Source organism: Penicillium malachiteum (genome assembly GCF_028827825.1).
Source record: "Penicillium malachiteum strain IBT 17515 chromosome Unknown utg000001l:1.0-8184562.0:1.0-8186909.0, whole genome shotgun sequence".
NCBI lineage: Eukaryota > Fungi > Ascomycota > Eurotiomycetes > Eurotiales > Aspergillaceae > Penicillium > Penicillium malachiteum.
Genome location: NW_026643094.1, coordinates 4,771,473 through 4,785,587, shown reverse-complemented (window position 1 = coordinate 4,785,587; position 14,115 = coordinate 4,771,473). Strand labels below are relative to the sequence as shown.

The window sequence follows — 14,115 nt, the reverse complement described above, 5'->3', positions numbered from 1 at the left end:
TTTGATATATCCTGCAAGATCTGTCAATAGTATACATATGGGCCTATCTGGCGATAGAACCTTCGTTGAATCCCATATTGATGCTTATTTTGAATTCTTCAACGCTATTCCTCAATACAACTTCATTCATAAACCGTCATTCCTGCGAAACTTCCACCAGAATACTCTCGATCCGTTATTCCTGTGCTGTATTTGTGGCATAGCCTCCCGATTTATCCAGCCGGGATTGCAGCAAGGATATGTCGCCGATTGGTTGAAAGAGGTAGAGGCCCAAGTCTGGCCAAAACTCAGCGAAATGAAAGTCGGTAGCTTGCAGATTCTTCTCTCGTTGATCTGTTGGTATTCTGTTGAGCGGAAGGTCTCGAATTTGTGGACTGCTTCTGCTATGGCTGCTAGGATTGCTTATGGACTTCGTCTCAACCATGAAGCATCAGACAAAATGCCATTCATATTGAAAGAGACTCGTCGGCGACTAGTCTGGTCAATATTTATGCTAGACAAGCTCTATGCAGGAGGGTTCCCCGAATTGACTCTATGTCCGGCGGATACACTTCATGTGAAATTGCCATGCGAAGAACAGAACTTCGAGCTTGATATTCCAGTGGAGACCTCTTTGTTGGCGCAGTCTGGTTCATTCTCAGAGGAGTCCGGAATAGGTATCATGGGCTATATTACTCGATTAATGAGTATTCGACACGCAGTTCTCGAGTGAGTAAATATGAAAAATCTATTCAGGGCGAGATATGCTGATCTACATGCCAGGTTAACCAAACAAGTCATCTCATCCAAGATGAATCCTTACTCTACACGCGATGAGATCCAAAATCTCGATAATATGCTGAGCGATTTTGCCCTAGGCTTGCCTGCACATTTAAGAGAGGAGACAAAGAATCTCCTATCCCGTGCATATTCTTCCGGTCTGACAGGCTACATCAATCTGCATACCCTGTGGCATCAGTGCTACTGTGATTTGTACCGCTTGATGATTCCCGGTATTCGAGAGTCTGTCACGGAGGAAGTTCAACAACAAGTACCAGTCGAGTATGCCAATGAATGTCGGCGACGCTGCCTGAGCCATGCGATGGGTATTTGCAAACTCTGGTCAGAGACCCTTCGTGAAGGCGATCTTTCCAGAATATCCGATCAGTCAATTGGCATATATGCATACCAATGTGCCAATGTTCTGGTCAATCTTTGGGATCTAGACCACGACAATGCGTTGAAGTCTTCTTTGCAAACCATTGCGTCTTTTTTGAACAGACTGGTTTTAATATATCCAATCGTTGCCGAGATAGTATGTTCTCATCATATTTCTGAAGAAACAAAATATTTCTAACATATTCCAGCAAACCGAAATCAAGCAGCTTATTAGTAGCCTCGACGTGGTTACGGACTTTTACCGAACACATACGTCAGAGTTCCTAAACCAATCACTGAATTCAGCATGGCGCTCAAGTCTTCGTCAACAGGGAATCCAAGGAGGACAAACCACGTCCAAGTTCTCATTGCTGGAGTTTCTGCAAAATCAGAATAGGTCAGAAGAATCTGCCTCGACGGAGTATACGCCAGGTACTGCGGATCCCGAGCCATGTATTCAGACACAGATAGATCACATAGAGGCTCTGAATATGGGTGTATTAGCACCAAATGCCGATACATCTGATATGTCAGCTGAGTTTTGGTCTTCCACCCCCTTGGATATGGACTTTGGTTCTTATGAGACACGTGTAGATCCTTTCTATCGTATATTTGATGATTGGGCGCTTACAGCTCTGTCTTAGCTCTTGACATTAGTTGATTATCATAAATATTTCAAGTTAAAGCACAATTACTTCACATTGATCGTCAAATCTTTCTGTTTTCTTGAGTCCATAACAGAGAGCTGTAAACGTTGAGCCCCTTGGATACTAGATCCGTGGCACGGGAATTGACATCATACTGATGACCTGCTGTAGCACCATTTAGTCAGGAAAATCAAGGCATTCGCATTCAATATCGACGACAGAAATTATAAGAGATGATTTTTGCGATGTTGGGCCATCATGGGGAGCATATATCCATATCCGCCCATTCCCATAGATGCAGTGGACAATCCACAGCCATTACCAAGAAGGTCTCTACGCCATCCACGAGAGCTAAACCTGATCACAAGTTAGTGGATATTCACCAAAAAATAGCTTGACCTCTAGAAGAAATACGATATTGACTTTGGTCCACAGGAACAACTTCATCAAAATGGGGTCCCCCAGATATGGCCGCCTCCAAAGCACTGCTGGAAACAGCGGACACCGAGAATGAGCGATTACTCCGCACCCACCACCGCTCTCTTGCACCCTGCCCCTTCGTATACGAGACCACTGAAAGTGATGGTAAGAAGATTTGGGTTGTGAGCGTCGCACCGAATATACCAATGTATGATACTCACGCAGCCGGTCGAGAGATCCACATCCATCCGGAGTTCTTGCTCCCCCAATTATCGCAGGTATACAGCGGTAGTCGCAGTGACCCGATAAAGCATTGCATAAATCCAAGAAGATTTCTTTGTGCTGCTGATCTGGAGGCATTGCATCGGTTTTTCCCTGCGGCTATTGGGGCTCGAGTCTTGATCTCTGGGTTCATTATTATACTATTTCGGGACAGGAAGGATGTCGAATCATCGTGGCTTGAGGGATGTGTACCTTCATTTGGTCTTCTTCGATTGGGGTATGATATTGCAGTGCATTATCCAAATGAAGCGGTTCTGGATAGTGGGAATGCCGTTTCGGAATCTCCAGGTAATCTTGATTCTATCACGCCCTTGGGTTTGAAATTGAAGTTCTCGGATGGGTCAGAGGGGATAACTGTTTCCACGCATGCGTTTGTGGACGTGAAGACTCCAGTGAACCATTGTAATAAGGAAACAACCTTGTTTTCCAAAGTCAGATCTACCTTCTCTCGAGCAACTGCTTTGAAAATTAAGGAATGCGTTAAGACGGGATCAGCTGTGGATTCACCTCTTGGTAAGAGTGTTTGGTTTGCGAAAGAGCCACATGAGGTAGGACCACATGAACATCTTATATGACTTGCAATTGACGTTAAAGACAGAAAATCGGGAATATCACAACAACCTTCGATCATCATATAGTCTGTTCGTCGATGTTTCCTCAGACGATTGAGTACAATACCTCAATAATTACGGGTGATCATCTCCCCACTATCTCCAATCCTCCCCGTGCTCCCAAGATCATCGACTGGGGCGACTATCGCGAAGCATTAGATGGTCATTTTGCACTCGCAATGGATATGAACGTAAGACCCAACTGCCCCACGGAAGAAAACCGATTCGACGTATTCGGAAGCATGCAAAAGGTTGTCGTGGAAGGAACAGAATATCTCTGGGATCGAAGATCTCGAACACAATCTGCTGCTTTGCTGTGGAGGGCGATGCATGATGGAACGGAGATGGAGGGTTTATCGGGATCAATACTTTGTCTAGGCGAGTTGACTGATGATGATTGTCGGGCTGTTGCGCTGAAACACTTCGAGATCCCAATATGTCCGCAGCACTTTGTGTGTGATCATTCTGCGCGTGGTGATGTTTCATGGTCTAGTCTTAAAGGTGGATTTCTTCTTCCAGCGGAGATTAGGAAGGCTCAGATTCTATGCGATGGAGGTCAGTCGTCAGGTGTTCCATTGGAAGATCAGACTTGGGATATAGAATGATAGCATAGACGATAATGATGCTGGAGGACTGGTTCAAGTTAGTGTACCAATCAATGTTAGATATCTGTATCTAAGTCAGAAAGGATGTTTTCCATGGGTTCAAATTTTTCCTTCATTAACCATCATTACTATATACCTGCCTAATTACTACAGTACACCAACACTCGTCATTTTAGACTCTGCTCTTTGTCATCTCACTCTTCCGTAGTCTCACTTGGTCTCACTTAGCGCCAGTCGCTGGCAACTCAAGTACATCTCGATTTGGCATCTCTTGGGAGAAGACTCCGCTGACTCCACTCGACTCCATCAACTCCTGAGGCTTTGCAACATTGCGATGATATCCTGGCTGAGGATTCATGCTCTGCATTCTCAGTTGGTTTCTCTGTCGCCAAAGCAAGAAGATCGCACATGCAGACGCAACAAGAGTCACCCCAAGAGCTACTCCCAACCCAATCGCAGCTTTTGTTCCTGTAGACATACCAGACGAGGACCTGGAAGTGGACTCTTGGCGAGTTGAAGACGGATCATAGTCACCGAAGTACTGGGAGATAGTGATTGCACTGGATGTGCCACAGCAAGCTGTGTTATCATCTCCACAGCACCAGGTTGATGAGTTCTTGGTTCCGTCGCAGGGTGTCATGTGCGATGTCTGTTCGATCGAACTGTTAGTTATCATTTTTCAAATGAATTGGCATATTTTGTGCACTCGTTCATACCTCTTCACCCATACAATAGTTCAGGCAATTCCCACTACTGTTCCAATCCGATGTCCAACACTGATCGCGCCAGTATGTGCTCCCCAGCGACCAACTTTCGCCATCATCACCAGTGCCATTCACAATATTCTGACAGAGACCGTTCCCAAGGCAGATGTCAGCAGTCCAACCATCACTTAATAACCCTCCTGACGGGTTGGTCCGGTTCAGGGCACAACACATGGTCTTGGAGCCGTCGATCGCGATGCAAGGCTTGTAAGATTCGCCATCTTGAACTGAACCATCTGGATTATAGCAAGTTGCTAAAACCCTGGCCGGGAAGAGAAGCACGTAGAATACTAGCAGAATAAGCATCATGACAGCAGTTCCAAATGTGCGCTCGTGCTGATGAAGTGGTGCGTGGCAGGTAATTATCGCGTGTTGTTAGTCATTACACTGCATCTGGTGCGTGGTGAGAGTGATACTCGAAGGATTTGGCGCGTGGCAGGAGGAGGAGGGAGGACCTAACTTCCAAGGTTCTGGAGGGGTGACTTTCACTTAACAACAAACCATGATCTCCTCACTTTTCAGGGCCAGGTGCTTAGGTTTCGCGCTATTGCAAATTACTGCAGCTGGGCTGCAAAGGATTCAGCCAAAATTCCACAATTTAGCTTGTCTCGACCTAAGTTAGTCAGCTAATGCATGCAGCCTCGCCTGATTCTCAACCTTGGAATGATACCCACTGTGCAGGTGGTCACACCGCAGTTGTTTTGATAAGCTCAAGCAGAAGATCGGCAGATCTGGACTCAAATTCGCAGTCAACCCACGTCCCTTGGCAGGATGCGTCCTTTTGAATAAGTGACCGATAGCAGCTCGCTCTTCAGAATGCAGTATCCACTGTTTACATATTGTCAGATTCATGGTCTAGCTTGAAATCCTGTCAGGGGGCTGATATACGTGGATTATCATTGTCACATTCTGAGTCTTAAGGGGGTATATAGAGTCTGACTCGATACAAGTCTTGTAAAACAAAACAAGGCAAATGATTCATACAGAAGAGTTGTAATGCCACTGTTGTAAATATGCATTCTCGGAGATCGTTATTCCATTCTGCACCATTATACCAGGACTTTGCGCAGAGTCAGGTCGCAAAGTATCAGTGCGCCCCAGACTAGAGGTACTGTCAGGAGGAGCAAAATGCGTATACTGAGAAGAATCGCTGTTGAAGAGCTCCAAGTCATCACCTTGCGATTGCATCAACTCGCTATCGCGAAGGAAGTGGCCCTTTGGCCAAGAACGCTCTGGTGAGCCAAAGGTGCGAATTGGGGGATCACGATGATCTGATTCTTTAGATGTCCTATTACGCCAGACGATAGCCCCCATCATCGGAGCACAGGAGACAATAATGCCGGCACACATCTCTGCTGCGACCAGTATATTGCCATCTAGCGCGCAGAAAATCATATTGGTCTGGTCACATAGTCTAACTTGAACAAGTCGACCGATATTAATGCCAGCTGTCCTAGATAGTGGTAATGAAGCAAGTCAGAAAGAAACTCCGGAGTAAACCGCTATTCAAGGCTAAGGAACCACTCACACCAAACCAAGTAGAAAGGCCCCTATCACGCCAGCCTTTCTCTCCTTGGGCATTTGCAATGTCCATATCACTGGCATTGGAAGCGCGACGACAATGAGATTAATGACGAGGTTGAATCCGGCAGATGCATACATCAGTCCTGTTCCATCTCCGCAAGTACCTTTCACTGTGACATCCCACATGATATTTATCGGGCGACAAATCAAATTCATGCTCAGAATAGCTGCAATCCAGTAGGCAATTACAGTAATTTCGGTGGCTACTGAGATCCAATAGAACCATCTCCCTCTGAAAAGTTCCATATAAAGTAGGATAATCCCCAGACGAAATGCTGTGCCGCCAAAGATGAAGAACCATTCTGATGCAAAAAAGATCTAATTGTTTTTTAGAATTGAACCTTTGCTCTTGAATAAGAAAGTTGAGGTGGATACCAAGATTTACTTACTTTCATTCTTGTACTATTATCTTTTAATGATATTGAAGTAATATTAGCGCCATAGTGCCCTATAGTAACAGCTAGAAGAAAAGCATTAGCCGAAGATCTAGAAAAAGTCGAATGAACTGAGAATAGGAGTTGCCTACCTGTAATCATATTAATAAAATACGCTGTAAGGCAAAGCTACAAAGGTTAGTTAGATGCATCAAAACACGTGGTGGGATAAAAATGCACCAATGCCAGGGCTACGAGCCAGTCATGTATCTTCATCGAGCGTTTTAGAGTTCGAATACTCCATAATTGTAAGGCAAAGGCGACTGAACTTGGTACTTCGAGGATGGCTAACCAAATAACCATTCTTAACTGACTTTCTCTTAGAGTGACCATGATGTGCGTTCTGTAAAGAAACTCGGGGCTTCAAAGAATACCCGACTACGTGTTAAACATTTGGAAGGGGGAAGTTAGGATAAGATGGAAACATCATCCCTATAACGCTCTGTGGCAAAATATTCAGTAAAACAAGTTGTTTTAATGCACTGCAACTTGAATGCATGACAAGTGGCTGGGGGCTGGTATGTGGATTATTCCATTCTTAGAAAGGAACTTCGTCATAAGGGTCACTTCAAGCTCGGCGAAAGCCTGCCAAGTGTGAATATAATCCAATGAATTGCAGATTTCTTCCAAATTTTGAAGCTTGATGATTGTCTCGAGTGAGTGCAAGATGAATCATCATCATTTCTGGCCCTAAACCTAGAGCTGAGAAGCCAGCTATAATGAAATTCTTACACAGGGGTATTTCCTATTGGAAGACCCATATCTTTGGCTACTTATGACGGGTATCCTAGGGGGGCCTTAAAGTGCTGATCTGAACACAAGAAGCGCTTTAACAAGAATCGTGGTTCGTTACAATTTACTGCAGCGCTGGATGCAAAAGCTGATTTGGGGAGAACATAGGGCGTGCATTCAGTTCATGTAGGCCCCCCCACCTTGGCATTATGCAAGCCCCTTCTTTACAGTTTCACCCTCCTTACCCGGAACTTGAATCTTCAGGCTCTTTCAATCTTGACTATCTTGTTGGTAGTACAGGATGGGGGCGGAATATGATACTCGAACGTGGGAGCTTTATTATTGAAGCTCGATTATCCTATTCAAGTTCCTTGCCACGTCCAATTTCCATTACATATGACAAATACAGGGTTTCAATCTGATTCAAGTTCTAGTCTCAGCCTATACTTGATCTTTCCATCTGATGTTTTCTAAGATAAGATCAGCCAAGCACTGGCAAGCGATACTAAATAAAGATTAGATGGATTACTATAAAAAATATACATATATGGCTCCGAGTCATCACGCACTTCTCAACTCAAAATTCTTATTGATCCCTTCAGGGCTTGGATGATAGGTATGTCAATCTTAAACGATGGATTTAAAATAATTGATTGAATAAGAACATTGAAATAAACCAAAACAATACTACTAGTACTCCAGGGCTGCTTCACTCATCCAAAATCTGATGTCCAAATAGCTTCAACTTCAATTTATAATGGCGAACTACAGCAATCAACAAGATTATCAACTAGTCGTAGGTGAGTTCAATTGGAATGTTGAAGTTGAAGTTTAAGTTGATAGTAATAGGAGAATTTATTCAGCCTCACATTTGAATTTTCCCTATACACTGGACCGGTTGGCTGTATATGAACATCGAAACAACTTGAAAAGAGAATTGCGAATGAATTTCACTGACTCATAATATGTCATATATCTATTTTGATCTTCACACATGTTTATACGGAGTACGGCACAGGAATATAATATTCCAAGGTTCTGATAACTCCGTCGGTCTTATTGATGCCTAGTCTCCACCCCGGCATCTACAGACTAAAACGGCAAACCCGACCGGACTTCATCCCGAGAACTCGGTGATTCGTATTTATCTCTGCCGCCTTCCCGCTTTCAAGTTTGATCTTGATCATCCGAGTCTTCACCACATTACAAAAGGAGTATGGCAGAGTCATCTCAATCGCGCGCGGTGCGCGTCATCACCAATGCTCTTCATGAGCTTGGTCTCGTCACTATGTGGAACTCATCGCGGGATGTCAAGTATCTCTGCGCGCAACGCTTCGTGCGGCTATTTGCCTATGGTGGCTCAACGCTTATTCTGGTCTCTTATCTATCTGCTATTGGCATCCCCGACGATGGAATCGGTCTATTCATGACCCTTACTCTCGTTGGAGATGTGGTTATCAGTTTCTTCTTGACTCTTTTTGCGGATGCCATGGGTCGCAAGGCGGTTTTATCGCTTGGATCGCTGATGATGGCCGCCAGTGGAATTGTCTTTGCACTTTCTGGTAATTACTGGGTTCTTCTGGCAGCCGCTGTCTTTGGTGTTATTAGTCCTAGGTATGTGAAATCCCTTGGCTTTCAAGTGACAGGGAATATTTGTTGACTTTTAACAGTGGGAATGAAATTGGTCCATTCCGCGCAGTGGAGGAATCTACATTGGCGCATCTCACACCCCATGAACTACTTAGCGATGTCTTCGCGTGGTATTCTCTTGTGGGTACAGCAGGTACCGCGCTGGGTCAGCTGGTCTGTGGCTGGATCATCAGTTCGCTGCGGTCGCTGCATGGATGGGAATTTCTTCCTTCTTGCCAGATTATCTTCTTCATCTATGCGGGAATTGGTTTGGCCAAATTCATTTTGACCTTGGGACTTTCACCAAATGTCGAAGCTACTAAGGAGGAGCCTCAACAAAATGGTGAGACTCGTCCGCTTCTCCAGGAGTCCGGTTCAGAGGAAGCAGAACCTCTCAAGAAGAAGTCTCTCTGGGCATCTATGGACGCCGATTTGTGGTCGCTGGTCATTCGACTCTTCATTCTCTTTGGTCTCGATTCATTCGCGTCTGGATTGGCATCTCTGTACGTATTATTCCCTGCATGAGTTGGCTTTTTACTAATATTTCCCAGATCATGGATGGCCTATTTCTTCAAGCGCAAGTTCAATTTGCCCGAGGGCGAACTTGGAACCATTTTCTTTGTCACAAGTAGTATTGCTGCGGCCTCTATGCTACTCGCTTCTTCGATCGCGAAGCGCATTGGAAATGTGAAGGTACATCGCCATTTCTCTCCCCATAATTTATGTATGGACTGCAACCGCTAACAATTACTAGACAATGGTCTTCACTCATTTACCATCGACTATCTGCTTGACCCTCATTCCTGTCCCTAATAATCTAGCAGCAGCTCTGACTTTCCTCGTACTGCGAGCCTGTTCCCAGAATATGGATGTCGCCCCCCGTGGGGCGTTCCTTGCTGCTGCTTTGCCATCCGACAAGCGAACCGCTATTATGGGATCTGTCAATGTGGTCAAAACCACGGCTCAGAGTTTGGGTCCCCTTTTGACAGGTATCCTGGCCCGCAACAATATGTTCGGAGTCTCTTTCATGATTGCTGGTTGCTTGAAGATCGTTTATGATCTGGGCATGCTGTTCAGCTTTGCTGGCAAGGAGGCTGCTAGTCGTAAGGCTGCACAGGAGAGCGACGAGGAGACTAGCTAGAGTTGACTAGCTAGAGTTAACTTTCATTTCCACTGGTTCCTGGTAAAGGTCTGAACCCTGGTAGAGATATGGATCTCTTTTAAGTCCCTCAACGAAAAATTCATATAATTGGATGTGGGTCCGTTGATCTGAAACCAGTTAAAATACAAATTCTTAGAATTCGATAGACTTATAAATATCTATACAAATTCCCCAGATTCCGAGACAAATTCCATCTTGTAGTTCAACTTGAGGCCGCGCGGCATCAAAAAGGGTTAGACAAGCGGGTCCCTCGGAAGTCACGATTCAACCCCTTATAATACACCGTCGGCAGTTATTCGTGGTCGATAACTAGGCAGACACTTTTTTCATTGCTTAATTCTATTTAGCTTTTTAGTTCTATGGATCTATGATCTTCATTCGTTTAAGAAAGTCTATACGGAGGTCGGTCCGGAAAGTTCTCGCCAGAAATTATAATTTCTTTTTCTCACACTAGGCTATATACAGTAAATATTGAAATATATCGCGTAATCAAGATGTATATAAAACGGAAATATATAGTACTGAAATATAATAACAGCTTGAAACAGTAAATATTCACATATCTTCCCATATATCGCTGTCGCTGTCGCTGTCGCTGTCGCTGTCGCTGTCGTTGCCGCTGCCGCTGTTATAGGCGTTATCACCTAACCCGCTAGGGGCTACTTCACCTAATTTATCACGCCCCTCACCGTATTCGTTGCCCCCTTCTAGTCTAATGACTTGCTGTATATGCCATGGTATACGTTCAATCCAAGCTTGAATTTGCGCCTGTGGTAGATCACGCCACGCAGCCTCCCATACTTTAATCCCTTCTTTACGCGATTTAGGTGCTCCTTTTCGCGTAGTGTATCTCTTCATCCAAGGCCATGCAGGTTCAATCATATTTAGATCAGGCGAATTTCCAGGCCAGATCATTCGTTGGACCCCCATTATATCAAATATTCGCTGTTGGTAGTGATGTGAATGGGCTGGTGCTTTATCCTCTTGAACTATTGTTTTCGTTCGAATTCGAGCACATTCTTGGGCGAATGGAAGTAGTTTTGGGGCTAAAATCACGGTGTTGTATCGGTACCAATCGATTCCACCTTTCGAATTGCGTGCAAGCTTTCCATTCTTCTGAGTCCATCTCCACTGAGGTTGTCTTCCAGGCTTATTGCGTAGCCCTAATCGCTGTATACCTGAATTAAGCTCCCATTCTGCACGCATAATAGGCTCTAATTCAGTATTCCATTCGGCGATTTGGTGTTCTGCTTCACGCTTTTGGGCTGTAGTTTCAGGTACCCAACAATGACAGGGGCCCTTCTGATCATAAGAAAAAGCACCCCAAAACATGAACTCAGAGGCCCCCTTCCAACGTTCTCGAATACAGCTTCGGACGAACCGCTCACTAGAAGTACGCCATACACGATATCCACCCCGACGGTGTAATAAAACAACCGCAGTTTCATCAGTCCAAATCACATTCTTCCAGTCTTCTATAGTCCAATGGGCGTGTTTTAAACACCATTCAAGACGTTGTTTTTTCTGCTCAGCGGCAAGCCCAGGCTTACGTGTAGGCTTTGTTTTTCGTAGGCCAATTTTTCGTAGTACATGCCAAACTGTTGTTTTTGATATATTAATCCCTAATTATAGAAGAAATATTAGAGGAAATAACATATCAAGTAACATATGAGATAACATATCAAATAACACACCAAGTAACACATCAAATATTATACTAAATAACATATTAAATAACACACTAAATAAAATATCAAATCTTAGAATAACTAACCTGATTCACTGCGTAGCTCTGCAGCTAGCTGTTCACATGTTTTCTCACGCCCATAGCGGTCTACACGGATTTTCGCCCCAAGTGTGGTTTTAAGCTCATCTGTTTGCTTAGATGGACGCCCAGAACGTGCTTTATCAGCTAACATTTCATCTGATATATTGAATGGTCGCTGATTCGGCTGAAAACCTCGTTCGAGTGCACGGTTCCATATGTCTCCTATAGTACGCCGTGGAATATTCATAAATTCACTGATCTCCTTAGGGGCATGTCCTTGGGCCCTTAGGTATACAATGACAGCACGTTGCGCAATATTGGTCTTCATTGTAGCTGTATAGGTGGGACAAAAGTGTAGCTGTGTAGGTGGGATAAAAGTGTGAAGGGGTGTACGGACTGTAGGCGGGGTAAAAGATAAAGATCTACGTGTCCACGGGTGTTATAAGCAATATTTAGCCTAGTACGTAACACGGCAATACATCCAATATACAGCAGGCTATACACCTGACATACAGGGCCGGTAATATATCAAGAAAAAGAAATTATAATTTCTGGCGAGAACTTTCCGGACCGACCTCCGTACTGAATTGAAAGAATTAACCTCCCTATTTAGGTGATTCTGATGTAGGCAGCGACTTTCTGCCCTTGTGTCATTGGGCAAGTATTCCACTATGGCAGCACAACTCATAAATTTTATGAATAGTCTCAAGATTACCTCGTATCCAGGAGTCCTAAGACTTATATCATCCCTCTCCACAATTGACCCTCAGCTATGACGGGTGCCTGACGCTTTATGTGATTTCCTGTGTTCAATTGGGAATACTCGCTTAGGCTATACATTTTCAACCATTTATATGACATCCAACTTGACCAAGATCAAACTTGAACATCGTGATCAAACATCGTGATTTTAGCCTTGTCAAGTTCTATCATTATGTCTAACCAGGGTTCCTGGTCTTCTCGGCCATCAGCATGGGTGCCATTGCAATCAGTTTCAACAGATACCTCTCTTCCTTCTTACTCCGATCATCGGGACGACACATTCGAGCTTGATGAGGAATCATTCACCACAATGAAATATTCACACATATCAGATCCATCCATACCATCATGGCGTGACCCATCTACGGACTGTGATACACACCGATCGAGATCTCGCACGAGGCGGATACGAGTGTGTCGCGTGCTGAAACGCCCTTTTTGGGTTCTCTTTGTGATCTTGTATGTTCTGAGATTTCTATGCTTAAAATGTACCATATCTAATTGTCATTTTAGTGGATTTGCAGCTTTCATTACTCTCTCACTTGACATCATTCTCTCTTTCTTCGCCGAAACTCGAGACATGCACATCTTCCCCGGTCATCCACCCTCTTCCTTCTCCAGTTGGACTACTCACGGCGTGAACCCAGTTCCATGTCACTCCCACAATGATTATTGGCGTCGGATCCCTCTTTACTCGGCTTTAGTTGCAGGGTGCACCAGTGTGGAAGCCGATATCTGGCCTGATGAGGAAGAATTACGAGTCGGTCATTCGCGACGGACAATCCTCGATGGTCAATCACTTCGCAGTCTCTATCTTGATCCTTTACTCAAAATGCTTGAGCAACATAATCCCTTGCCAGTCAATGCATCGGATTTGGAGGATGAATCAGAAATGACAGCAGATAATGAGATTGTGGGTTTATTCGCCAACGACCCAACGCAAACGCTGGTCCTTCTTATCGACTTCAAAGCTGAGCCTGAGAAGAGCTGGTCTCTTCTAATGAATCAATTGGAACCACTACGTGAAAGAGGATTCTTAAGCTACTTCCAGGGACGGCACTTCTTTAACCGCCCGGTAACGATTGTTGCAACAGGCGATGCACCCTTCCATCTTCTCGTCGAAAATTCTACAGTGAGAGATGTATTCTACGATGCGCCGTTGGATAGACTGTCACATTCCCCCGATCCCGGTCTCTATGGTGAACCGTCAGACAATTCTCAAGTGCAGGAGCAGGATGATGGATTCGTCTTCAATGCTGAGAATAGTTATTATGCGTCGGTGGATTTTCATAAGACGATCGGTCCGCTCGCGTTGGGGTTCTTCTCAGATGATCAGCTTGTCAGACTGAGGAGTCAGATTCATGCTGCCCATTCGCGCGGACTGAAAGTTAGATATTGGGGTACGCCGAAGTGGCCTGTTGGGTTGAGGAATTATGTATGGAGAGTCTTGGTGAGTGAGGATGTGGATGTTCTCAATGTTGATGATCTGTACGGGGCGACGAGACAAGATTGGAGGTTGAAGTGGTGGAGGTGACATTAAGTTATGGTTTTTATTATGGAGTTAATAGAGAAGGTTTT

At 44.6% G+C, this 14,115-nt stretch overlaps 8 protein-coding genes across 8 annotated transcripts; 6 read left to right on the top strand and 2 right to left on the bottom strand.

Annotated features, from left to right (window-relative positions):
* Positions 1–37: 37 nt before the first annotated feature.
* On the top strand, positions 38–712 carry N7483_001784 (fungal specific transcription factor domain-containing protein; the record flags this gene model as incomplete). The annotated part of the gene is made up of 1 exon (XM_057085221.1): positions 38–712. One exon carries the CDS (start codon positions 38–40, stop codon positions 710–712), a length of 675 nt encoding a protein of 224 aa, XP_056951370.1.
* Positions 713–790: 78 nt separating this feature from the next.
* Positions 791–1,781, top strand: N7483_001783 (fungal specific transcription factor domain-containing protein; the record flags this gene model as incomplete). The annotated part of the gene is made up of 2 exons (XM_057085220.1): positions 791–1,294; positions 1,347–1,781. The coding sequence occupies 2 exons, from the start codon at positions 791–793 to the stop codon at positions 1,779–1,781; spliced, it is 939 nt and encodes a 312-aa protein (XP_056951369.1).
* Positions 1,782–2,251: 470 nt separating this feature from the next.
* On the top strand, positions 2,252–3,061 carry N7483_001782 (uncharacterized protein; the record flags this gene model as incomplete). Its single annotated transcript, XM_057085219.1, has 1 exon — positions 2,252–3,061. The coding sequence occupies one exon, from the start codon at positions 2,252–2,254 to the stop codon at positions 3,059–3,061; it is 810 nt and encodes a 269-aa protein (XP_056951368.1).
* A 74-nt stretch (positions 3,062–3,135) lies between these two features.
* On the top strand, positions 3,136–3,702 carry N7483_001781 (uncharacterized protein; the record flags this gene model as incomplete). The annotated part of the gene is made up of 1 exon (XM_057085218.1): positions 3,136–3,702. One exon carries the CDS (start codon positions 3,136–3,138, stop codon positions 3,700–3,702), a length of 567 nt encoding a protein of 188 aa, XP_056951367.1.
* Positions 3,703–3,922: 220 nt separating this feature from the next.
* N7483_001780 (uncharacterized protein) lies at positions 3,923–4,772 on the bottom strand (the record flags this gene model as incomplete). Its single annotated transcript, XM_057085217.1, has 2 exons — positions 3,923–4,351; positions 4,419–4,772. The coding sequence occupies 2 exons, from the start codon at positions 4,770–4,772 to the stop codon at positions 3,923–3,925; spliced, it is 783 nt and encodes a 260-aa protein (XP_056951366.1).
* A 672-nt stretch (positions 4,773–5,444) lies between these two features.
* On the bottom strand, positions 5,445–6,176 carry N7483_001779 (uncharacterized protein; the record flags this gene model as incomplete). The annotated part of the gene is made up of 2 exons (XM_057085216.1): positions 5,445–5,919; positions 5,995–6,176. The coding sequence occupies 2 exons, from the start codon at positions 6,174–6,176 to the stop codon at positions 5,445–5,447; spliced, it is 657 nt and encodes a 218-aa protein (XP_056951365.1).
* Positions 6,177–8,432: 2,256 nt separating this feature from the next.
* Positions 8,433–9,986, top strand: N7483_001778 (putative MFS transporter; the record flags this gene model as incomplete). Its single annotated transcript, XM_057085215.1, has 4 exons — positions 8,433–8,830; positions 8,887–9,348; positions 9,397–9,538; positions 9,600–9,986. 4 exons carry the CDS (start codon positions 8,433–8,435, stop codon positions 9,984–9,986), a joined length of 1,389 nt encoding a protein of 462 aa, XP_056951364.1.
* A 2,723-nt stretch (positions 9,987–12,709) lies between these two features.
* On the top strand, positions 12,710–14,071 carry N7483_001777 (uncharacterized protein; the record flags this gene model as incomplete). Its single annotated transcript, XM_057085214.1, has 2 exons — positions 12,710–12,996; positions 13,051–14,071. 2 exons carry the CDS (start codon positions 12,710–12,712, stop codon positions 14,069–14,071), a joined length of 1,308 nt encoding a protein of 435 aa, XP_056951363.1.
* Between the last annotated feature and the right edge of the window lie 44 nt (positions 14,072–14,115).